The sequence below is a fragment of the Solea senegalensis genome, linkage group LG21, assembly GCF_019176455.1.
Source record: "Solea senegalensis isolate Sse05_10M linkage group LG21, IFAPA_SoseM_1, whole genome shotgun sequence".
NCBI lineage: Eukaryota > Metazoa > Chordata > Actinopteri > Pleuronectiformes > Soleidae > Solea > Solea senegalensis.
The window spans coordinates 7,896,532-7,923,159 of NC_058040.1; the positions used below are offsets into that span (position 1 = coordinate 7,896,532).

Here is a 26,628-nt window from a genome sequence, read left to right on the forward strand (position 1 = left end):
TTTGGTCTTCTTTAACAGAAACAATATAACATTATATGTATGCATGTTTTAGTTGAAAATGGGCTCTGTCAAGAAATACTATCAGACCTAACTGAGGGACTGATACAGCAACAACACAGGGTCTGGTGGGGCTAGACATCTATTCTGTCAAACTGCTGTTTTTTTTGCGCAGGAAACTTTGTTTACACATACATAGAACAGACTTCCTGTGTGCAACATGGAAATGTAACCAGTCAACAACACAAGATCTAAACACTCTTATTATGGTAAGAGCTTTTAACATTTAATCGCGACATCAATCTTACTAGTCAAAACTTTTTTGCCTCAGTCCTGTGTGGAATTTGTGAGGTATGTCTGTAGACAAATAGCTAGTTGTTGTGTGTTATTTACATGGAGATATAGCCCATTTTCATGTGTATTCACTTGTGTATACATTTATGTATACATACATATACACTGTACATAAAAACACTATTATAGTATTTCAGTTTTACATAATAATAATAATAATAATAACTTAGATAGTTATCATGTTTCCTTGTTCTAGTTTTTTTTTTTTATGTATAAATAACGACCTGAAATGATCTTCACCTGACCAGCAACCACTACTGAGTTGTAGATATCTCAAACTTGAATTGTGATTAGTCATAATGACTTTGTAGATAGGGAACTGGACTTATAGATATCTACAAATCAGCTGCAATTGTAGATATGAATGGCAAAAGTCATGTCATTTGGTCTAGTAAAAACCGAATTACAGATATCTGAAACTGTAGTTTTTGACTCAAGTAACGTCACAGATATCTACAACTACAATTCACACAGGTCACAATAAAATTAAGACTAGTCAAAATGACGTCATAGATATCAGTAATGGTGATTTGGCAAGTGAATGTTTAAAAGGTCTTGTCACACTCAGATATAATCAATTTGAGCTGACAGGATTAATCAGGATCGAGATAACTAATTTAAATGTAACAGACCGACAGACACACACTGGATAAATCTCAGCCCTTAAAAAACTTTTACACACACTGGAACTGTGCTACCTTGAACACACCCTATTGTGTTGCTTCTGATTGGATAAAACCCTCTGACTCGCGCGCCAAACGTAACGAACCCGGAAACTGGAGCAAAAACGTTGCACGTCGTATTTTTTTATTTATTTTTTTTACTTTTTGAACGCGCCCCTGAGTCTGACAGCCACGAGGTTAACGAACCACAACAACACAGTCCTCGCGTGACTCGCATCGGTCCACAGGTGATTATCGGGGATTGGCTGTAAGCTGCTTTTAGTGACAGGTAAACATTTTAGGAAACTGGGACAACGACATGTCTTCCCCGGAACAGAAGAGGAGCTGACTGTGAGGGAACGACCAACAAGTAAATGTAAACCTGTCAAACTGAGGCGGAGCAGACATGGTGGAGGTTTTCACGGGGCGGACGCTCCTCAACAAGGACGGGGATTTAATTGACCCAGACGAGGCGTTAAAGAACAAAGTAGTGGGGATCTACTTTTCTGCCGGTTGGTGTCCGCCATGTCGAGACTTCACTCCCATACTGTGTGACTTCTACACGGAGCTAGTGGAGGAGAGCGAACCTCCTGCTCAGTTTGAGATTGTCTTTGTTTCATCTGACAAATCCAGCGACGATATGGTTGAATATTATCATGATATGCACGGAGACTGGCTGGCTCTGCCCTGGACGGATGACTACAAACAGTCAGTATAATCTCTTTATAAGCTGTCGTTCTAAACTAACTTTAAAGTTCAGGTTTTTCTAACGATTGGTTCATGTGATTAATATTTAGTCATTTTTAATTAAGCATGTATTTAAGTGCAGTGCATACACACAATGCAGATTGGAGAGACAGAACATAAATACGGAAGAGGATTAGGGCCAAATGTAAAAAACAAATTCCTAATTCTGGAGGAAAAATATGAATGTTAATGACTAACAGCATTAGTCAGCCATTTTTGTGAAAATATCTAAATATGATTTATCTGCATATATTGAGATCGTAATATAACTGGTTGTATATTTAAATATTTGAAAAGGTTAAGTTTAAACACTCAAAATAATAACAACTCAATGATCTAATGCAAAGATGAGAACTTACACATATTAATTGCTTCAAACATGTATGTTTTTTTTTTTCTTTGCATACAACATAGAACAATCAAAACATAGAAAATTATAATGGTGATTTCTTATTTGTCTCAAATAGCTGGATTAATCTCTAATCCAACAACTGTTTTTGAGTCTTTGAGTGAGAAATCTCAATTTCTAAACTCCACAATCACCTCCTTTAGCCTGTTGAATTTCTCCAGAATATTTTACCACAAACATTTTTAAGCTCACTATGTTTTTTGTCATTTTGTTAGTATTTAAAACATTAGTATATACAGGGAATTAGGTAGGGCTCCAGGTTATATAAAATGCTGATGAGGCTCACTGTCTCAGGGATTAGGTTTAGCAGACCACACAAACTTCATCTAAAGTGAAGGTATAGCCCATGTCGTTCACTCAGGCTTTCCAATTACACACTATTACTAAAAGTTCTGGCTGAAAGTGAGACAAATTTAACTTATTAAGTTATTGTAAGAAAATACTAGAAGATCAATAGTGATGAATGACGCAGTGTCTCTCTGAGGAGAGACTGTTGTCTTCAGAAGTCCTGATTTGTCTGACCAACAGAAACAAACGCAGACACAATCGACTGCCCCTGTATATTATGAAATATATTAAATAAAACCAAACATCTAAGGAGATAAATATGCTCGCTTCATGAGTTTAATGGGTGAAAAAAACATTGACTTTGTTTATTAAGAACTAATATATAAATAATACACATATACATATAATCATATGTGCTGGAAACAACTATATCAATTCTAAAGATGGTCAATGTCATATTTAGGTTATTATCTTAGTATTTTATAAAGCAAAGATCTTTATATTTGACAGTACTTGAATATAGTCGAATACCTTTTTAATGTTAGTACACTCAAGAGTAAATGTAAAGTTAGAGTCAAATTTCTTGATTCCTTGATGACAGCTCTTGGAAATTTTAATGGCTGACAAAATGACTGATTGCACTTCATCCACATATTAATTAGCAGAGGAAACGATAATGATTTATTTATTTTTGCTTCCAACACTCGTTGATTAAAGACGCGTCAGATTTCTTGAAGCTGATTTATGGATTTTATCAAATACATTTGTGCCCTTGTCTCTGTTTTCTCTTTCTCTCTCACAGTGAGTTGAAGCATCGCTACAAGATCACCGCGGTGCCCAAACTGGTGATTGTGAAGGAGAATGGCGACGTGATCACAGACAAGGGCAGGAAGCAGATCCGAGACCGAGGCCTGTCTTGCTTCAGGACCTGGTTGGACGCTTCCGAAATCTTTCAGAACTTTAAGGGTTAGAAAAACGAGAGGAACACGGTCCCTCCTTTTTTACACACACACACACGGGCTTCCGTAAAGTAACCTGCAGCGAGAGCTAAGCTAAACCAAAGTCAAGTCTTTTTATTCTCATGTTTCACATCAGTCCAGTGGATCACGTCCACGTGGTCACACGATATCATATTATATTTGTGTTCCACAGATTTTAGTTTTTGTCTTGAAATCAAACATTCTATGCATTTAAGACAAATCTCAGGCTTGTTTAATGTGGTTTATACGTGAAAAATGCTTAATGATCAATAATAGAAGTTAGACAGTCGTACATAAGTTAATGTTCTTTACAAACTTATACATTAATTAAGCATGAAACTGAATCTTGCTTTTAGTAAATATCTTGCCTTTGCATATTCCCAAAAGTTTGACTTGTAGTACGCCTTTGAGCTGCCTTTTACGTTGATACATTTTCTGAGCTGCTAAAAACTGTCAAATATATATACATATATATATATATATAGATATATATACATATATATGTGTAAGATTTTCTACACAGATATATTCTTATTTATCTGTCATGATGTCATGAAAGCTCAGTGTACGTCCCACCCATGGTTTGTAAGCACAATAATTCCCCCTTTGCCTTGTTAGGATGCAGAAAGCCCACAGGACAATGTTTCCAACATGCTGGCACATTCACATCATTGGCCCCTAATTGGCTTTGTCCCTTGTGTGTGCTGGCACTGCTGTTATTACTTTGCACATTAAAAACATCCAACATTGTAATGGATCAGCACTGGTGTTTCTGCCCTGTAATGTTGAATCGGGTCTTTAATAGAACACTTCAGGTCTTTCTTTAGCCCGACACAGAATAAAATGATCTTTGAGGTTGAACAAAGAGAAACTGAGATTAAATGAAAAACAACAACTCAAACCAAACCCAGACACGACAGGAACTGAACTTTATTGATCCCCAATGGTTAATAACACTATAATCTCTTTGTGTTACAGTGTAATTTCATAGTTAACCATGTGGGGTCGCTATGTTATCATAATTGGAAATGGGGTGTTAAATCCTTTACATTGTCAGTGACAATGAAGTTTGTTTGTGTTCCTAATTATAACAGCTCTTATTGAACATTTGTTTCTGAACTCATTACTCACTTTTTTTTCCTTTTTCTTTTTTCAATCTGTAAATCCATGAGTGCACTTCTGAACTGGTCCAAAGACAAAGACCATCAAGGGAACGGAGATTCACTGTGAGGTGGCTGTAATAATTTCCTGTTGTAAAGCCAGCTACAAAAAGGAAACATGATGATAATCTTACAAAGCATAACCACAAAAACAGTTACATGAAAACATAAAAACACCCACACAAAAGACACAGCATATTTGTATTTTTATATTATAATGTTACCTTATTTTTTTATTTTGCTTGTTCTGCTCTGGTGGGGTGGCAATAAAGTCTAATCTAATCACAAACCACAAAGAAATGAAATAAAACACAACTATAAAGTGACAAAAATCAACTACACATAGCAGAGGATGGGTTTAATACAGAGCAATAAATTCCCCATGGGGCTAATAAAATACAACTATTATTGTTGTTGTTATTTAAATGTATATTCAAGCTCACAAACCAGTTTCATAAACAGAAATGATTATTGGTTACTGACACTGAAGGGTAACATCTAATAACTAAAACATTTTTATATGTGCTGAAACAGAGGAAGTTCAGTCTATACAACAACAAAAAAATATAAGTTCAATACCCAGCTTGTACTGTTTACGTTGTTCTGCATGGTGGTATTTTCATGTGTATTTTATTGATTCTTAATTGTAACAGCATTGATTCTACACGTGTCTTTGCCATCACTGTTGATGACATGTGAAGTGAAGCTTCCTGTCTGCTGCCTGACTGATCCACTGGCCTCAGATCAGTTTAAATGAAGATGGATATCTCTGGACGATGTGTACTTTGACGTTTGGACGCAGCGTTACTTCTTGTTGCTGGCTTCACAAATGAAAGGCTGTTGTGTTTCCTGCTGCTGCTCTAACGACGTCCTGAAGCAGCAGCAACTAACAACAAGGCTGTCTTTATGTGAGCAGCGGGAGGAAGAGGAGGAGGCGGTGAGCTGGGTGGACTGGCGGACCTGCACCTAGAGAGCGTCGGTGTCAAACTCACCATCTTAGTCACCACGTTTCCTGTCATAACCTTCAAAATAAAATAGACCCGGTAAGTGGCGTTTTTTTTGAAGATCCACTATTTTGACATCTTAGTACAAGTCCTGGTCTAAAAAATGTAGTTAAGATAAAGTAAAAATAAAAAAAAATACATTGTTTAAATGTATCAAGAGACAAAGTTAATTTCTTGTGTCGTGCAAAGAGAACAAGACGACAAAAATCTCACATTAACTGTTTATAATTAAAGGCAAACCTTTACAAATTAAAGTGCTAACAAAATAACATATTAGTCAGAATGGGTCAAAGGCCACTAATGCTTTAACTCCCTCACTCTGGGACCTTAATCTGCGCCAATTCACCTGTCCTCATCACGTCATTCACTTGCCAAAGTTTCCGGTGTGTGATTTATTTATTTGTGTATTTAATTTTAAACAATTGTCATAAACTCAGTAAAGAGGAGTGTAGGGTTTTTATTTACTTTATTTCTTCTTTGATGTCAACTAATAGTCATGTAGTGGCGAAAGTACACTTAATTCCAAAGCCACTGAATTGTCGTTAGCTGTAGGCAGGTACTGTTTTAATTCATCCATCAGAAAGGCGAGAGTGAGTTGTGTAAAGGGTTATTTCCACTTGCCGTACATCCAAGTTACATTTCCATCCACATGAATCCAAGCTTCTCCAGGATCAACATTCCCTTGATGTTCCAGGTTGTGAATGACATATTTCCCAATCCCAAGCCGTCAAAGATATCAAAGTGTCCATGGTGCATTTTATCTAAAGAACAAAATAACATCAGGCGTAATGAATAACAAGGTGGTATAACAAAAACATCACCATTTATCTGCTTTAAGTAAGGATTGGGGAGGGGGTCCTGCTAATGTATTTTTATTATTTCATATTTTATATTTCTAATTTTGTTAGTTGTTTTGGAAAAGGGGACTGACAAAAATTTCATTTTTTAATGTAACCAATGAATTTTATTTTGAAGGTGAACATCATTGTGTTCCGGTGCTGCTCTCTGTCTAGCGGTGCTCGGCGGTACTAACGCACACGCCTGCTCCTGCTGCTCTGTCTTCTGTGGACCGGTGGAGGCTGCGGGACAACAGCGAACCTCCAATGAGGATGAACTCAACTGACGTGCGGCGGAGCGAGAGGTAAGCTGAGCGGCTTGTGAGGGCATGTTCTCACCGCTCCATTCTACGCATGCAATCATAATAATAAGCATAATAATAACAGTAATAACGTGTCAGACGGGAGTTCTCACTCAGTTGAGATTCAATTAAGTTTAATTTTTCCACACACAGTGAAAGCAAAGGCAATGCAAACTCTGAGTGTCACACACCTGAGTGTCATATAAATAGATTTTTCTTTTTATATGAATCAGTGTTGTTCAGCTATGTGAGTCACTTGAAAGATAATTTAACAAACAAACACCCACAGTGTTTCTGAAGTGGCTTCATTCACATGATAAGACTGCATGAACCCAGTAAAAGTGAGGGCACACAGCATCATGAGAGGGAAACACATAGGCTCTATAATCCAGCACCCAGAAATATTTCATCCTGTATAAACTGACTCACTTGTTTTCACCTCATACTGGAAGAATAACACTGGGGATTATGTGGGATTTTAGCTTTTAAGCAGCACACACACACACCGACTTTAGAGAGTGTACACATACTGTAATCTCATGGGTAAATAAGTGACTGCATGTGCCTTTTATCGCATCACGAGTGGAAATAATGATGTGATATATGGTGACATATCTGTGTTTCCAGTGCCTGGAAGACAAAGCTGTCCCCGATTTAAGTTGCTCATTACATGTGTGTGTGTGTGTGTGTGTGTCCCCCCATACTGTGTGTTTATATTTGTTACCTTTTAAGGACCTTTTCATGGAGACCAAAACCTGGGCCTAATGAGGCAGAAGCTCATTTCTGAGGAACTGGTTAAGTTTAGGATTTAAGATTAGGGTTAAGTGATCATGGTTCAGGGTCAGGATAAGGCTTTTTCATGGCTGAATGGAAGTCAATGCTGTGTCCTTAGAAAAATAGCTGCACAAACATGTGTGTTGTGTACAGTATGTGTGTGTTTTCATTCTGGGAGTGTGTGTCCTCATTTTCCATTTCTGTGCAGATTGCATGTCGTCTCACGTTTCACATATCAGATTCATCTTTTCAAATATGTGCCCAGTGGCATTTTAATGGCAGTGATGTCATTTCCCTGCAGCGTATTTACAAACTTCCCCTGATGATTGTTACAGTTGCTCGTTTTTGGTAAAGCCACATTTAAAAAGGAAGAGGAAGAAGTCTTATTAAGTGAAACACAGAGCTTCTTTCTGCATGGGTTCATTGCTTCAAAAGGACTCGTGTGAAACATGCAGCAATTTGCCATGGATTTAAACTGGCGTTCGATTGCAAAGAGTGGTGAGTGGAAGCTGTTGCTGTAAACACTGCAAAGCAAAAACCACAAGCCTTCACCTTTTTCACAAAGTCAGGTTGAGAAATGCAACTGCTGCACAGTGGTTTTACTGTGTCCAGTGAGAAGAAGAAGGGAAGTTAAAAGACGTTGCTAAATATCCGTGTTTTGATAAAGTGGCAGGAGCTGATGTGGGTTGTGCAGGTGAGAAGAGCCGATGTCACTTTGTGTCCCAACTTTGTGTTTTCTCTCCGGCATCAGTAACTCAAAACCGTTTGCTCATAAAATCACTCAGCAACAGAAGAATGTGATAAAAGGGAGTGTCTGGTACAAAGTAAGATTTATTATAGCGCTCCGTAATTACACAGACACAAGATTTGCCCGATCAGACGTGTATTGTTGTTCATTGTGCTTTAATGAATGGGTGCTACATACTGTATATAGCACATGTTTGTTGCTATTTTATCTTTGTTTAATGGGAGAGATTGATCTTTTTTTTTTTTGCATCTCTGTAATCATTTGAAGGTCATACGAATACAATTGAATTGAAATTGAATTGCAGATTATGTGTGACCACCAAGCCTTTGTGGTCCCCACTGCTCTGTTTTTGGCTGACAGCAGATTTGTCTTCAAGTGCTGACGGAGCACATCTGCTTATCCTTAAGGCCTGAGTGATGTCAGTAGCGATGTGATGTGTCATAAACACATAACATAAACACAAATATATGTAATTAGGACTGCCTTAAGTGTCATTTTTACATTTTACTTTTAGAGAAGTGCAAATCTCTGCAGAATTCCCTGATTTTTCCGCTTTATTTTTATCATTATTTCAAACCTACAACTCAAACAAAGACACAATCTACAACAGAAAGCAGACTTAAAAACAATGCAAAAGAAAATCCCCCTCTGAACATTCTGGATTTCTTTTACTCTATGATTTTATGAAATTTTTGTCACGTCATAGTCATGTGAATAAGTGCCATTTCACCCATTTCTCCACACATCGTTCGTCTTTCTTTTTTCTTTTTTTTTTTTACAGGCTGCTATCATGATTTTGAATAGGTATCTGTCAGCTCTTGACACAATATCTCCTGCCATATTACCAAATTACAATACTATACAAGACTTTAGGTATTTCATAAACCCAGGATATGACATGTCTTGACATGTGCGTGATTTACATTTACTGCTCCACAATTTCCCCAACATGATAAAGAGCCTCATTATATTCTCCCAAAAGAGTTCTCTCCATGTACACGATGACACTGTAGACCAGGGGTGTCAAACTCATTGACGAGTAAAATAATAGCATAACAGCCTATAAACAGCAAGAACTCCATGTTTACCATTTACACAGGTGCATTGCACCGTACAGGTCACAGGGGATCTGAGCCACAGATACGTATGTGGAACAAAACAGTCTAGTATTTCACATATATGATATCATATATAGATTAACTTCAGTGTAGTGTTAAGTTTCCTGCTCTGCTTGGAAACATACAGGCCGTATTTTTGACACCCCCGTTGTGTTCTCCATATTATGTGCAAGCGATCATCCTCAGAAACTCACCATTAATTGCTAATATAGTGCAGATGTTATATGTCCTTGAATTATTTATTGCAACGGGGCATATGTGGCTCATGTAGTGATGTATCTGTTGAATTCCTACCAATATCGCTTACGTTTTTTCTTTTTATCCACACATCTGCCATAGATGCTGCTCACAAACAAACAGTTAATATTAAACTCAGAACATCTCTTGTTTATCATTCTCTTAATCCCTGACAAATGTAAATCTAATATTCATTGCACTTATTATGAGATTGTTCACTGCTGCGCAGGCACAGTGGATTTTATGAGCTGATTTACTGCCACACATCCACATTTTGCGCTTAGCGCACTGACCCATTTTCCCCCATGGGGATCATTAAAATTTAATCTGATGCTATCTAACCCTATCTGTGAAGCAATGGAACATTTTCGTGGATCAACGGGCAGAAAGGGAGAGGTGGAGGAGCGCTGGGTGTTGGATGTTAATCCAGGACACTTGTTGGGGGGGAAGTTGAGGCGTGTAGTGTTTTGGTTTTTGTTTTGTTTTTTTAAGGGGCCTTCCAGATGGCACGTTGACAGAAGGGTTCCGGAGAAACCGGCCCCTAATGAATGGGAGGGAGAATCACCTGAGGGGAGACATCAAAGAGAGCCATCTCTGCCTTCCTCTCTCTCCCTTTCCTCCCATCCCTCATGCTCACTTTGTACTCTTCATTTTCTCCTCGCACCATGTGTCTAATCTCGCTGCCTAGTATTTCCCCTTAAGTGATATGTGGGCAGTCTCAGTTGATGCAATGTCGCCATCCCCCCTTTTTTACACGAATGTTTCAAAAATGATCTAATGTAATCCCTCATCTCCTCATCCCTAAAGGACATTCCTTATTTTTTACTGGGAGCTCGCAGGAGGAGGGCAGGTTCAGACAGAGTCGCTCAACAGTCGCTGATGCACATAAATGCATTAACGTCCTTGACCTGCAACCAAAACGCAGCCCATTAGAGGCTGAAGAGGCACAGAGACATGAGGGAGGAGTTTGAACATGAGCGCTTCTGTGGTTTATCAGCTTGTTTGCAATGATCACAGAGGCCCCTTAACCCTTAGAACACAGAGCATGCTGCTTTTATTCCATTACTATAATACAACATATATACAGATGCTACAAGAATGTGCAATATAGAGTGTCTTATATCTTTTTTTTCAGCATAGGATATATAGGATATCTAAACACACTGGAACAAAAAGTACTCTAAATGTTTAAAATCATATTCAGTTTGTGAAAGTTGGAAACGCGTCACAGTTGGCTTGTTTTTCATGAACAAAAAGAAAAGAAAAACAGTCTATTTTGCACAATTATCAGTTTTGCGATATAAAATGAATCATGACAAAAAAAACAACAACATGCGACCTATAAACACATACACCCAGGATGTCCATGTAAGGAGGCAATTTACTGTGGGTGCACCTGCGGCAGTGATTAGTGTCTCATGTGCACTAAGGGTTCATTTTGAGAGAGATATGTATTTGCAGGAAAGGGTTAAGAAGGAAGGGCACGATACGATACGATACGATACGATACAATACGATACGATACGATACAATACGATACTATACGATACGATACGATACACAAAACGACACAATATACTTTTATTGTCCCACAATGGGGAAATTCCCAGTATTACCGCAGCAAAGGGATAGTTACACAGCAAAAGTGGGTAAAAAACAACTGTTCAGTAGCAGGTGGGCACAATGAAGATATTCATAATGATATTTCACAGAATTTCAAAGTAAAATTGCTTGTTTTGAATTAAAACATGTATACGATGCAAAATAAATCCATTAATATCAAACATAGAGAAAAAATTAAAATAAATTAAAGTAAATATTAATGTGGACAAAGATTATTAAAACAGTGTGTTGTTTTTTTTCATTTTATTGTGTTTGCCACTAATGGGTCACCGCTGCCAACACATTTCAGTGAGAGTTTCATTAGCAGATCAACAATTCCCATGATCCCACGCTAATCTCGACACATCAAACCACGTCTTTTGTTATTGTTTTGATTCAGGGACCCCTTGAGGCAGAAATGACATACTGTGACATACAACACCAACTCTTTTTTTTTTTTTTTTTGTCAAACCATTGTGTTTTAGAAATGAATCCGTCGCTCCAGGCTTCTTCCATTTGTTTCCATATAAGGCTACAAAATAAAAGTCACAGTATCTTAAAACAAGCATTGTTTGTGAAATCCCCTCGTCAAGTCTGCATGATTTTTTCTTTTTCAAAGTTACATGATTGTGGCGTTAAAATCCGTCGACACTTAAAAGGAAACACTGAGATCAGTTTACTCGTGACTCTGAAGACAGATGTATAATGTCTGCAGGAGCTTTGTCTGTCATGTGTTAGAAAATAATCCCCCCACAGTGTCAGTAGAGGTTATCTGTGTTTTTTTAAAGACAACTTATTTTAAACAATAACTCTGTGTTAGTGCACCGGGGGGTTGGAGTTAGAAATATGTGGCTCACTATATTATAGTCCTCTACATAGAATCCCCTTGAATGGGAATGCGACTAAGAGTTGATATGTTGACATGTTATTGCCACAAAAAGAACACAAGTGTGTTTAAAAAGGGGGGAGAAAGAAGGAAAAGTGGAACTGGCTCACAGGCCTCGACACTTCATGGATTTGAGCTGTAGTTATTATTTACAAGTACATTTCCTCCTGTGACAAGTCAAATCGCTGGTCTGAAAACGAAAAATCCATTCGTTGAGATGTGCAGGATGTCGCGTATTTGAAAACACAGGGCAAAGTAAACTTGATTTGTACTCGACGCATGGAGTTAATTCCAGTCACAGCAGATATTATGATTTAAAGTTCCACCTTGAACCCAGTACATCACTTATACAGCACGTGTCATATTTGATATCATTCTTGAATTATATTCATAGTAACCATGTTTGTATTCTTCATTTTAGGGATATGAGACTAATCCTGGTTACAGTGCTTTAATTTTTATTTCCTTTTTATGTTTTGATATCGCAGTTATTGCCAGCCTTAAGGCCCTTCATGGGTCACAGTGTCTATGTTTGCTGTAGCCAATTCTGTACATACTTAAAACACCTTATATATTAAGCTTTAGCTGCACAAATTTGATTAATTTGGATTTCAATCTTAACAACTTCCCACCATTGTCGTTCCCCACTGCACTCAGTGCTCAGTGCACTTCAAACTGAATAACATTTATTTATCGTTCTGAACGCAAGCGTGACGTCCAAGTTTCATAATTTCAGATGACAGTTTTTCATATGTCATGCATTTAAATATTGTCTGCGTAGTTAAGTCTAAAATTGAAGACACTTTGAAGCTGACATACAGTTTTCTTTTCTGTGGTTAATGGGTCTGCGGTCTGTGTGTTTTTTTTTCTCTCTTTCAATCACTTGCAGTCACTCGCAGTCTTTTTCACACACTGTCACCATTCCTCAATGAATGCAGACCATATATTGTCATTGCATACTTTACTCTTAGAGGAATACTGCACCGATTTGCATTTAGCTGTGTATTACTAGAATAGGGGTAGTATTTTTGAAAAATTGTGCTTCCCAACCTCAGTTTCCCCTGAGTCAAGAAATATCATCATTCATTTTTTTTATGTTAAATGCTCACCAGTGACACTTGGTCCGAGCCTTGGTCCGAGGCTTGAAACTGCGATGCTAATTCTGCACTTTTTGACCCACTCGTAGGGGGACGGGACCTCATTCCCACAATGTAAACAGTATCCGTATCAGTATCTTTGCTAACACTTACGCTAACAGGACCAAGTGTCACTGGTGGGAATGAAGATATTTCTCAGCTCAGGGGAAACTGAGGTTGGGAAGCTTAATTTTTCAAAAATACTACCCTTATTCTAGTAAAACAAAGCTAATTGCAAATCGGTGATGTATTCCTTTAAGAGTGGGTTTGAAGACCAGCAGAGAGCAAAGAGACTCTGCGCTTTACGCCAGGCAGCAGGACTCAGCGGCCTCATTTATTATGATGAGAGGGTCATGGGGCTGTTTCTCAAGAGGCTGAAACAGTACGTGGACTTTTAAAGGTTGACCTGTGTGGGCCGCGGTGCAGACAAAACCTGTCACCTGTGTGTCATTTCTGCTGCACTGGTGTGACGGGGGCACGAGGCATGAGAACACATTGATTCTCTGTTTTCTCTGTTTTGAGACAGCAGCAGATTCCTGCAACTCCTGCTCCTCACTCAGTACGACTAATGTCGCAGATACAAACATACACTTATTCTCACATGGATACTCACAAACGGGAGTGCGCACGCACACACACACGAATGCCTTGTGGGCAGGAAGCTGCAGCAAGAGGAGAGGAAATGATTTCGGAGGCTGAAGCAGACACTGCAGAGCTCTGCATTGGAAACATCCCATGGCCACAAAATAAATCATTCCCTTTTCCTCGTTTTTTTCTGTCTTAATGCTAGTCTGATTATGCATTTCATCTTTTTTTGGCTCTAAACATTACCCACTCTCAATTCTGCCTCTGTCTCTAAGCAGAGAGAATGAAATATGTGATTAGCTTGAAAACACATTTATCAGATTTGTGATCTCGGGAAGTGATATCTCTATGAATCTGTCGTGCAGTGAAGAGTTCTGCAAATGCACTTCCAATAATACCTTTGACATTGTCAGTGTCCGAGCTGCACAAAGAGTTAAATGTTGAAACACATGGCAGGAAACTGCTATCAGGTGCTGCTGCTGCCGGGCATGGATTTAGAGCGGGAAGTGATAGCACACACACATACACACACACACAGAGGACAGAAAACAGGAACTGATTTTTGACTTGAGTTTTGTGTCGAAATTGCTGTTGTAATCTATTATCTTTCTATTATCTACATGTATTATGTGTAAATGGTGAAATTTCCTCTCAGAAAAACAACTTGCGTTCTCTGTTTAAGAATCTGTCACATTTTAAGATGACATGAACTCATTAGCGACACAGATGTTCTTCACATTAGAAACATTCATTTTGAGCTGATCTAATATTCCGGTCTCTACCACCAACTGCCGATGGGAATATCAGGCTCTGAAGTTGCTCAGTGCTCCACAGTTGGCTCATCTCTAACTGTGCTTATCTGTTGTTTGGTGCAGAGCAGGCTGTGTACAGATGATATGGTTTATATAAACCAGAACAGTACGGTCATATAATCTGAATAATGAGCCGTAGCGTGCTGTGAAACTATAACTATAATTAACTTAGCATTTGTCATTTAGAGGCAGTGTTGTAATGTAACAAAGTACAATTATTTCTTTACTGTAATTTTGTAAGTACAAATTTCTCATACTCAGACTTTTACTTAAGTAATATTATAACAACTTCTACCAAAAGTCATTTTTCTGGTAAGATACTTGTACTTTTACTGAAGTATCCCTTTTAGGTATTTTACACAAGACTGTTTAGAGGTTAAAGCAGCCATGCCAGCACAATTGTAAAGGACTGTGTAAAGGACATGCTCGTAATGACAATGTCAACAAGACTGGTCCCTTCGATAAAGACGAATATAAAAAACAACCACTGCCCAGCAACTGCCTCACACGGGGTGTGGAGGAAAAGATATAACATCTCAAATGTGTTCTTTCACTAAACACTAAAGATAAGCGGAACACAAAGCGGGGGAATTAGAGATGCCTGTTCAGACATCTCACCGCCAATAAAATCAAACGTGATTATTTAGCTGCCAGTGTGTTCCTGTAGCAGGCAGCCATGCCTATCCCCATGGGGAGTCAAATAACCTGAGCTGAATCAACTCATTCATTACAGGGTGCGAGTCGACCGGTTTCACTGCGAGGCTCTGCTCATAAATCTCAGTCATACCAGTTTCCTCTCCAGTGATGAATCTGTCTCTCATAACTTTACTGTAGGGACTGACTGCTTTGCCACCGAGGATATTTGCTCCTGTTGTGTTTGTGATTTACATGTGGCAGATGTTTCTAAATCATCTCAGCAGGAGAATAAACACTATACTGGCAGTTGAACATAGAGACCATGTTTTTAAAATGCTCATAGTCTTCATAGTTTTCTGGTTGAAGCTAACCTGGAAGTCTGAATATATTGAATAGCCACTAAAGAACTAAGTTTGAATGGAATTCCTACAACAACCGTGTAGGAATTAGTGACATCTAATGTGAGGCCGGCCAACTACTGTGGCCGTTGCATCCCAGAAAAGATGTGTTATTCTTCATAGATACATGTAAAAGGCCTATTTTAAGGCTATAAAGCCAAGCCATTTTTATGTTAAGGTGATTTTCCACTTAAATAAACATACTTTTGAGTAGTATGTTGCATTTCTGCCTATAAACCATCTTAGATGTTCGGCACCGGACCTTTAAAGAGCCAGGACGGCTAATACTAATACAGTTTTTAGCGTCTATTAAAAAAAATTACTCAGAAAAATATAAGTGTATAAAACTCAAGCCTTTTTATTGTTTTAAAATGTGCATTTTAGAGAGGAGCAACTCAGCATAAGTGAACGTTATTTTAAGTTTTATAGCACAATATAACTTTGTACCATACAGTATGTCATTCAGTGCCATCTGTGCTTGAAAGAAATCTGAACCTCATTGTAGTTAAAAAGGTAAAGCAGTGAGTGCATTTGCTCCTGAGTGAAATAAAAAGGCAAATTGACCTTCACTGTGTCGGAGCTACGTAAGTTAATTCTTTCATTTGTGTGAATGGCTTGCGGTCACTCTTCTCTGGCATTAGTTCAGGAAAGTCATGAAAGTGGGAAAGTCAAAGTCATGTGGAGAAGTGATGTAATGATTCCCTGCAAGTGACCAAACGGGCGTAGAACTAAAGGGAGCTGCTTGTTAACTAAGTGAAAGAGAGATTAAACTGCTTCCACGTAAATATGTGGATTTATGGCTGAAATAAAAACGACACAATGAGGATTTTCTCGTCACTGAAAGGATAGCAGTCCTTTACAGCCGCCATGATTTGCCCTGCAGAATTCTCTCACCCACTTTAACCCCCCCAAGCTTCCTCTCCTCAAACATTTTCTGAATCGTCAGAGGAGGTCCTGCTGGAAAGACGCCCTGTCTCTCCTGATTCAGCCATCTGTTGGAGCACAGTCCAGTATTCACTCCTGCCATATACTAGTCCTTTCATTAGCCTTGGCTTCTGGCAGTCCAGCTGTAAATGAGCTGACTGTGTGGGGATTCAAGGGAGACCAACACTGATACACAGATACGTTTACAGATACGTAAATGCTGAATATCTCGCAATCACCCAATATTAAATAATGTTGGTACAAATTGTGGCCTTACTATGATCATAAACTGCCAGTATTTAAACCACAGAGGGATTTTTCTACTTTTACTGAACCCTTTTATTTTGAAAATGATAGAGAAATATCAGGAACTTACAATTTTTGGGAATTGGAGTCAAACCATGGATGTTCAGTTGTGCAGTATATATAGTATATATATTATATATTAGTATATAACCTAATACATTAGGCCACAAGGATGCCAAAAATAAGTAATTGCAATGTCTATTTTTAATCCAGTTCATACATTATCAATTATATATATATATATATATATATATATATATATATATATATATACTTGAAGTGACACCAAAGTAAACTCATTCTAGGCGAGAGGCAGGAGGACAGAGAGACCTATGGGTTATGTATAGTTTTAAATATACTGTATATGAACGTCTTTTGCATTCAAACTGTTGTTATGAGCTCAGTTTAGCAGTGTTCTATAACAACAGAGCAGGGTGATGCGGACGAAGCGCACAGCACAAATAAAGCTAGGCAGCTTCCTGCAGTTGCACTAGGGGCTGGAAACACCAAGAATCACCCATGAAAAATGCCATGTTTCTCAAACTGTGGTGCGTGTACCACCAGTCGTGCACAAGCTTCCACTGGTGGTATCAGAAATAGTCTTCTACTGACTATTTTTGAACAGTATCTTGAAAATTTCACACAAATAATAAATGAAGTAATAATAATCCTACTCACTTTATCTCTTGTTTCATCGTAATCTAATGTTGCTATACCAGTGACTGACCTGAGGAAGAGGAGGATGATGAGAGAGCAAATTATCTTATTGGGAATAAATCTGCCTGCGGTGAAAAGTCTGTCACTGACTGCTCGGCCTGTTTACACCACTGTATTTGAACCTTTATTGATCTAATGTATTTGTCTTTGCATTGTAAACTGTAATAGCCAGTGGTTTAAAAATAACACCTAACTCTAGACCACATGCTTCATGATGAACATAATCGTTTCACAGGAGACACTGTGGTTAAATAAAGGTTGAATAAATAAAGAATTAGAAAGCAGTCTTGCTGTATGAGACTTCATTCACCACCTGTGTACTACTGCAGGTACTGTGTCCCACTTTCGTTGCTTTATATCTACTGCACAGGAACTCAGCACACTTACAATAAACACACACACAGCCCTGCACACTGCCTCATATTCAGACACATCAGTGACAACATTGTTTTCCAGGAGCTTTAGTCCTGAAGGAATGCTTAGTTTGGCAGAGGCAGCCGAAGCCTTTTCCCATCCTAAACCCACACGTTAAAGCAGTCGTGGCATGTTGCTGATTTGTTACACTTGAGATGGAGCCGGTGGAGGGTGAACTGTTAAGAGGGATCATCGCGTTAATGACTAACCTCTGTGTGTCTCTCTGCTTTCTGTTTTCTCTGCTGTCAGGAAAACAACATGAAGAAAGGCCCCGCCGATCGTTGAGGATTTGGAACGTAACATATTTTCCTCAGTGACTCAGCTGGCTTCATGCTGCTGCTGAGAATCCAGTCATTAGAAAGTCATGGACACGCTGAGGAGAGTATATCATGGACCGACTGATAGAGTGAGTCACATGGAACTGATGTAGAAGCATCTGGGACGGTCTGATTGCACCGGCAGAAAGAGCAAAAAGTGCTTTTTAAATGCTGTGACTTTCATATATTTATTTTACCAATGACATGATACGTTTCTGTCCCAGGCAGCAAAGAACCAATGACCTAATTCCGATTAAGTTACCTCATACTGATAAGTAGTCCTCCGCTGCTGCCTCCTCATCGGGTGATGGAACACAATCACAAATGGACTCTTATCATAGATGCTGGAGTGTGTGAGGTTACTTGATATTCTGTGTGTGTGTGTGGGTGTGGACGGCTGTTTAAGTCAGACGTTTGATGCCGCATGCAGCAATGTTGCGGCGTGGACTGCTAGCCTGGGTCTGCCGTGTCGGGGGTTTGCTGGTTCTCCTCTGCTGCTTGCTGTCACTGCTCTACGTGATGACCTGCAGCCCACCACACTCCGATACCCCTCCACTGAGTCACGCATTATCCCGCCCAGGATCCAATCACCCCAGCCTGGGGGGCACACGACCGGGGAGCCATGGTGCCATGGCTGGAGGGGCAGGAGGAGCCGTAGTTGGGCCTCCTCAAAGTGGTGGATCGCCGGGTGCCCAGTCGTACCAGGTGCTCCTTCAAGAGCGCGAAGAGCAGCACCGCCACCACATCTCCTCCTTGAAGAAAGAGATTGCCGAGCTGAAGGAAGCTTTGCAGGAGCGCAGCCAGCAGCTGAAAGGCGTGCAGGAGAGTCTGAAGAGGGGCGCTGGAGGCTCAGTGGAGGGAGGTGGCCTTGGGGAGACTCAAGGAGCCAAGAGCCAGCAGGCTGATCTCCAGGAGTTCCTGAGGAGCCAGCTGTCGAAGGCTGAGGTGACTGCTGGCATCAGGCTGCCCAGTGAGTATGCCTTGGTGCCATTTGAGAGTTTCACCCTGCAGAGGGTGTACCAGCTGGAGATGGGGCTGACGCGTCACCCTGAGGAGAAGCCAGTGAGAAAGGACAAGAGAGAGGAGCTCGGGGAGGTGCTGGAGATAGCTCTCCACAGCCTCAACACTCCTTCCTCCCAGAGGGACAGCGGGGGTGCAGCAGAAAAGACAACTAGCAAAGTGTATGCCCCGTCTGACTTCATAGAAGGTGAGAGCACAAGAAACATCTCAATCTTGTCTCCTATAAAAGCTTTTATACACAGTAAATACCTTTTAAAGGAAGCATAATGTGTCTGAATTACACGTTGTCCTGCCAGTGAGTGTTAAACTAGAACACTATATTCCAGCTTCTTCTACATTGGTTAACTTTGATCTTTTACTTGATATGTGAATCTCTGAAAAGCTAGAAACATGTAAGTGTTTTTCTGGGTACGAGCAAAGCCCGGAAATGCATCTAGACCATTCTACTCATCCCTGATCCTCGGGAAATGAACACAGCTGCTCCTCATCCACGGCGGAGCATCTCTTCAAACATGGCTTAGTGTGTGAATGAATGTGTGAGTGAGTGCTGTGCGTGAAGGTCACATCTTCAGCATGCGAGTGGGTGGAGGTTTAAAAGTGAGTAATTGGGGCTCCTGGCTCGGTGGAAATGAGCCTCTAACATCTTCATGGCTCTGTGTGTGGTCCTGTGTGTAACCCGACTGTGTGTGTTTATGCGATGGCGATCTTAATAGATGTGTATACATTTGTTTGCATTCACGTAAACAGCCTCGACAAATCCTGAGCAGGACAGCAGGAGAGTGCAGCTTGCTTTTAATGTAATTGAACCCCCCCGCTTATATGTTGCACTAAATGCTCCTTAATAGGTTAAGCCAGTGATTTTAAACATAAAAAAAATCAACCAGCCAGATTAGAGCAAAACACCCTAGATGGCTGTCAAGGCTCTATTCACATGCTATTGAAGTGAGACTGCACACAAACACTGGAGGTATGCAAAATGAACTTGCCAAATACGTGCTGTCCTTACAAAGGGACACAGTGGCACAGTTAGACCGAAAGACGGGGACAGGAAGCGAAGACATTTAGTCTAAATTGTTAGAAATGTTTACTTAATCGAAGCTTATTGCAGTCCCTCTTATCACAGGAAGCTGGCAAACTTAACAGGAAAGCTTTAATTCCGGCTCATATCAGACCCCCTAATCTTTGCCCACAGGCATCGCTCTGTTCTCGCTCTTCTTTTTGTTCCTGCCAGTTTCTAAATATCACTGTTTGTCTGGTCTGTTTTTGTCTTCCAAGTTCTCTGTTAAGACCACACTTTGTACCAGATTTCTTGCAAACTCACTCTGCTTTCACTCCTCACTGTCTAAATCCACATTCTCTGTCTTCGGACCCTCATGAGTCAATTTGCAACTCATATTCCTTAAAGGAGAGTAATCAGAAAACAATGTTCTCTCTGGAGATATAGCATGCAACTGGAAAATTGGTCTGGATTATCTTTCTTTCGGGGTGTATCTGTTGTCAGTGTGTGTACAGTTTTGGCTGTCTGCCCAGCAGCAGCAGCAGCAGCAGCCGAGATCATGGAAAGTGTCTCGTGTTGCCTCATATGCCCTCGTTCTTTTTTCTCTTTTTCCCACACACACATAGTATCGGGCTGTCATAGAGAGGGGATAACTCACAGTCTGCACAAAGAACGAATGAGTGATGTAATGATGTAATCTAGATGTACCATCTTAAGAAGTGGTGCTTAAAATGCAGAAATCTCAGGGGAAAGAAAAAGCTGACTCAGGAAACCAAGATGTAACGTTAATACATGAATTACATTTACTCTTTGTGTCGTACAGTTTCTCCTCAGTGCAAAAGGAAAAGATCAATAACACTTTCACAGTGTGCTTAATGCACGTGGGGGAGGTTTACCGCGGTCAGGAAGCCCTCAGTGCCGGAGGGCTTCCAGCAGTATTCAATATGATTTTTTTTTTGTGGAAATGTAACTCACAGTTTGTTACACTTCTGTTTTGAACTGCAACTGTTATCCAGTTAAAGTTACAGTACTGATATTTTAGCGATATTAGTGGCATTTTAGAAGCAGTTGTTTATGCGTGCTGCCATGCATAACTATAAAGACATTACCCTAGTCATCCTTACACGTTTAGTAGTGCAGTTGGGACATTAGAGATGTTGTAAGTTAAAAATTAAAAAGAAGTGTAACCTGGCATGCCGCCTTATTAAAAATGACTTTTGGCAGAAGTTGAAATGTGTTTCCATTAACACTGAGGTCTGTTTTATTCCTCTTCTGTATCTTTGAGTGATGTTGAATCGTTTTGCTTTTTGGGGTGACACTGTTCTACAATGGCACATTTACAGAAATGTTTGTCAATCCAATGCATCTTTATTTATTAAGGACAATGCAGTGAGACATAGTGGACAAAAAGTGCATCAGATGTGTAGTCTGATGTGATTATATAGCAATTTGCTGGCAACTCCTGTCCCTGGCTGGGCTAATATAATGTAAAAGACACTTCATAATAGTCCGACCTTATTGCGACTACGTCTTAAAAGTGGGTAATACATGTCTCTCTCTCTGTGTTGCAACGATCAGGTATCACTCGCACAGAGAAGGACAAAGGGACGCTGTACGAGCTGACCTTCAGAGGAGAATCGAGTAATGAATTCAGGCGCCTCGTCCTCTTCCGGCCCTTTGGACCACTGATGAAGGTGAAGACGGAGAGAGTGGACACAGCCAGCGTCTTGATCAACATCATCGTCCCGCTGTCGAGGCGCACGGACAAGTTCAAACACTTCATGCAGAACTTCAGGTGATTTGGACTTTTATTTACTTGTAAGTGACACAGACACTGTGACAGAGACAAGAACTTTAATAGATTATCCTCGGAAGTTCTCTGTATTTTAATTGGGGATCATTTGGGGGAAAATGTTCCCCTTTTTAAAGGAACATGTAATTAACAGTTTGAAGCTGTGTGTGTCGTTTCATCAGTTAATTCATTTTGGTGCTGGCCGGCAATAATCTAAGAGGTTTTTAATCACTGTATGACCAAAGGAATTTCATAGGACTGATATAATTTAAAACTACCATGGTTTGATTTTCTGTTAATGAATCCCTGCGAGGTAAACTAACACATGTTCACTTTTTGACAGGCGCTCAAATCTTATCAGCCTAACGCCAGCACTTGCTCATTTCAGCACCACAGTCACGAGCACTTGAGGAAACATCCTCTTTAATGTCAGTGATTCACTGTGGCCCGACTGCCGCTTATCACAGCTGTTTTTACATGGTAAATCCTGCTTAGTAGCACTGTTGAGGTCCATTAAAATGTCTCCCTCTCCCCACCTCCACCCCCGGGCAGAGCAGCAGACGTTGATAGAGAGCGAGCAGCAAAAGAATTCTACTTACTTGAAAGACTCGACAAGGTTGCTGAGCAAACGCTATACCCTCATCCATATTAAAGGTGTTCTGGTTGCATATCAGTGCAGGAACTTATCAAATTTTAATGTTAACACTTAAGGTTCTAAATGAACAAAGTGGCGTTTTGGATTTACTGTGGCAGACTACTAAAAAAGATTTGAGTTTATGTTAAATCTTGTAATGAATTTGAAGCGAGAGAAAGAAATCCTCATTTAAAAAGTCAATCAAGTTCTATTATTCGAGATAGCCTATTGCAAGAGCTCCTATAATGACAGTAAAAAGTGGATTATTTGTGGTTTCTCAACATCCTCCACACATGTTTTGCCGTTTAAGCCTCTCGTGTTCACTGAGTTGACTTTTATGAGATTTCTCCCCTCATTTGCTTCAGGGCAAAATTCTTACAAATGTGTGTGAGTCTTGAAAGAGAGGCGGGTCGAACTATCTTCAGCATGTGTGTGGTATATCTGACACGTCTCCCATCAAAAGGTCTCGCACACATCTCCAACCTGGTCTCCTTTTTCGCTCACACGCAACGTCTGCCTCTCTGCGCCATAGTGGAGAGTAGAGCTTTTTAACTGATGCATTGTGAAAAAGGCTTGCTGCAATCTCCAGAAGTAGCCATTTAATTAAATTATGATGCTGTGAAACAAAACAGCTGAATCCACTAAATGCTTGACATTTTTCTAGATGACTGATTAGGATAGTTTATTAATGAATTGTTGTCGAGCTACTCCTTTCAGCACTTTAATCAATAAAAACACCAAACCTCCTGTTTGAAAGCCCGCACTTGCTTGCTGTATTCTCGCCTGCTCAGAGAGGGAGAATGATTTCCTCTGTATTGCCTCTTCCATTTGTGTGTTTGTGTTCACATACAGGGAAGTCTGTGTGCGCCAGGACGGCCGTGTCCACCTGACAGTGGTGTATTTCGGGAAGGAGCAGATGAGCGAAGTCCGCAGCATGCTGGAGAACATGTCCAGGTGGGTGGGATCCAGATCTTTGAATTAGAATATGGAATACACTTTATATCAAACAAACAAACAAACACCTGTTTTGGAGGCAGGCATTCCCCTCACTCAAAGACCTCATCTTCTCACACATTCATAATCTGCCACTGCCAAGACACTCCCACAACACACACACACACACACACCTTGTGGGTTGGCATCCTGCTGCAGCCAGTCATCTGTCTGATGAATAATGGAGCATGGCATCAGGCTGAGAGCTCCCAGTCAACACAGATAAATTACATCAGGCCTGTGATCGCCCCTGACTCACGGCGCGATCTCACAGGACCTCGACGCCCACACCTCAGTGGACGATGTGGCTGAGCGGGAGTCACATCCACCGTGGGGACACAGTTTCCTTGAGGGGGTTGCTATGGCGATGCTTGTCACTTTCCCATCCTCGAAGGTTTTTGTGTGGCCGTGAATTAGTCGCACTATCTGTAGTGTCTTTGTCTCTGCCTGTGTGTCCTGCTGCTGTTGCTGAGTCCAACAAACTTCTATATTTTGTGATTGAGTCTCATTGATCTTAGATATTCATTGCAGTGTTGTCATCGATCTGAAGCCGCTTGACTCCTCCACAGCGTGAGACTGTAAACTGAGAGGGGAAAGTAAAAGGCAGATCGCTGACGTCAGTCAGAATTAGCAATAACATTTCCTCCTGTGGCGCTCAAAGCTCAGGTCTCATTTTGAAATCCACAATTAAGAAGGCGATCAACAGAAGCCGTGTCGTTTGCAAAACACACAGCAAATGTGGGAGCTTGATGAGCAAGACCCCAATGGTACATAGCAAACAGACAACAAGTGGATCCTTCTCAACTAACAACAAATGTGACCTCAAATCCTGCTCCCAAAATAAATCAATACTTTATTTCATTTGCAAAGATACAACATGTGCACTGTCCCTTATATTGTGAACCATCAACAGATCACATGATGTCCCAAATGCTGTAAAAAAAAAACAACCTCTCCAATACACGATCCGAAAAAACCTATTTTGCTATTGTTTTTCACGTGGAAATATTCTTCATGGAGCGACTGAGGAGGTTGAGAATTGCACTGAATAGAAAACAGCTGGAGTGAATTGAAGTGAAAATGTATTCAGCGAAGGAGAGTGTTGAATGAAATACACTGTCTTGTAATTTTACCCCACAGAGCAGCACTTCTGCTTTGAACTTCCCGGTCTAAGAATGCATCCCATCTGTTATCTGGGTCTGAATCCGAGCATCTTTTCTTCTATCTGGCTTTCAGACTGTGGGTGAAATGAATGAGAGTCGTCAGTAGAGGATAACTACCTGTGGTTCCATTATGTTGCTCCTCAGGCAAACTCAGTTTACACACAGATACAATCACAGACTGCGCCATCTATTGATGAGTCATCTATTGATTTGTGAATTGCTTCATCTAATTGCAAGAGGACGGCCCCATGCCAATTACTACTGGCTCGAAATAGTTGCAGAGTGAACGGTCGGAACAAATTTGTGAATTAATGTATGTATAATACATTAAAATATAACAGAACAACAAGTCTACTTGGTTCACAGTGTCAAAATGTGTCAGTTTTGTAGGAATTAATGTTCAAATCTATATGGCAATTAGTTAATAATCCTAAATCTACATGGTTTTAAACCTCAAGGTGTCATCCAGTACATAAGGATATATCCTTGAGGAGCCGAATATCTGTAACATTCTTCGCACCGCAGAAACTTTTCTTATTGACCTGGGATTTTGAAAAACCACAATTACTTTCCCTCGACCCCAAATTTTCCTACAAACTACCCCAAACTAGAGACTTTTCAGATTACCTGGAACTCTAGATTAACGCAGATTGGTGGAACACATTTTGCAGCTGCCTCAGTATTCAGGCCCCTGTGGCGACTCTTTTTCCAAAAAGTGACTAAACACAATCGAGCACTGTCACGTCATCAACGACACTCAGATTGTGACATTAAAAAAAAAACAAGAACTTCGAGGTGTAGTGGAAACACAAATCACACATATTGCCGGGAATTCACTTCCCCAGGTAAAAAAAAGTTAGAAATGTTGGCTTCTTATTGACTTTATAAACAAATGTCATGGTTAAGGATATCTGCGATCTAAAAAATATCCAACACTGCCTTCAGATGTGCCACTTCTTTAAAGACCAAATATGAACTCATTTGCTCATTTGTTGTTCTGTGTGAACAAGTTTTGGGTAATTGTACTTGATTAATGAGTCAAATAATTAATCAAATTGTTTTTTAATGATTAATGATCTTTTTTCTTTTTTAATTACTGGCTAATATGTCCAACCAATGGACCTATAGTCTGAGCTATAAATGGTAAATTATTCATTATTTAACAACTGTTTTTTAAGACCTGTAATTTCTTTAAGGTTGAAAACACTCATTTATATAACGACTCTAAAAAAACAACTCCAAAGTTAAAGCTCATCTCTTCGCTGGCTGTCCTACAAATTAAATTCGCCCCCAGAAACGGGTTTATTTTGTATCTGCTCCCAAAATTACCCTGAGCTATTGGTCCTTTGTCTGTTTCACGGATTTTCTCTATTTTGACCTGTCAACTAGTTGCTCTAGAAGCCAAAACAAGTATAAAACAGGCAATTAATGCAGTGTTTCATTAAGTCAGAGCCTCGAATTCACGGGAGACACCGGAGAATGAGCAGATCAGCGTTCATTACATCACGTCATGGCTAATGCAGCAATTCTTCAAAGCCTCAACTCAAACCATCGTGGGCATCTTACATTTCTGAACCTCATTATTCAAGACTAAGATAAAAAGAGCGCAGATAAAAATGCTCAGAAGGAAAGAGCGAGAAAGCTGACGCTAGAAGAGGTAAAATGAGTGAAAAGGAAACC

The 26,628-nt window shown here is 39.9% G+C and overlaps 2 protein-coding genes across 2 annotated transcripts in view; both read left to right on the plus strand.

Annotated features, from left to right (window-relative positions):
• Positions 1-1,165: 1,165 nt before the first annotated feature.
• Positions 1,166-4,187, plus strand: nxnl2 (nucleoredoxin like 2). Its single transcript, XM_044012278.1, has 2 exons — positions 1,166-1,721; positions 3,260-4,187. The coding sequence occupies exons 1-2, from the start codon at positions 1,420-1,422 to the stop codon at positions 3,426-3,428; spliced, it is 471 nt and encodes a 156-aa protein (XP_043868213.1). The 5' UTR covers positions 1,166-1,419; the 3' UTR covers positions 3,429-4,187.
• Positions 4,188-4,930: 743 nt separating this feature from the next.
• csgalnact1a (chondroitin sulfate N-acetylgalactosaminyltransferase 1a) overlaps positions 4,931-26,628 on the plus strand; it is a 31,030-nt gene continuing 9,332 nt past the window's right edge. The window contains exons 1-5 of the mRNA XM_044012277.1: positions 4,931-5,640; positions 6,577-6,742; positions 18,282-19,556; positions 21,945-22,161; positions 23,645-23,746. Coding sequence (XP_043868212.1) covers positions 18,767-19,556; positions 21,945-22,161; positions 23,645-23,746 — 1,109 coding nt within the window. The 5' untranslated portion in view covers positions 4,931-5,640; positions 6,577-6,742; positions 18,282-18,766. The remainder of the gene's footprint in view (positions 5,641-6,576; positions 6,743-18,281; positions 19,557-21,944; positions 22,162-23,644; positions 23,747-26,628) is intronic.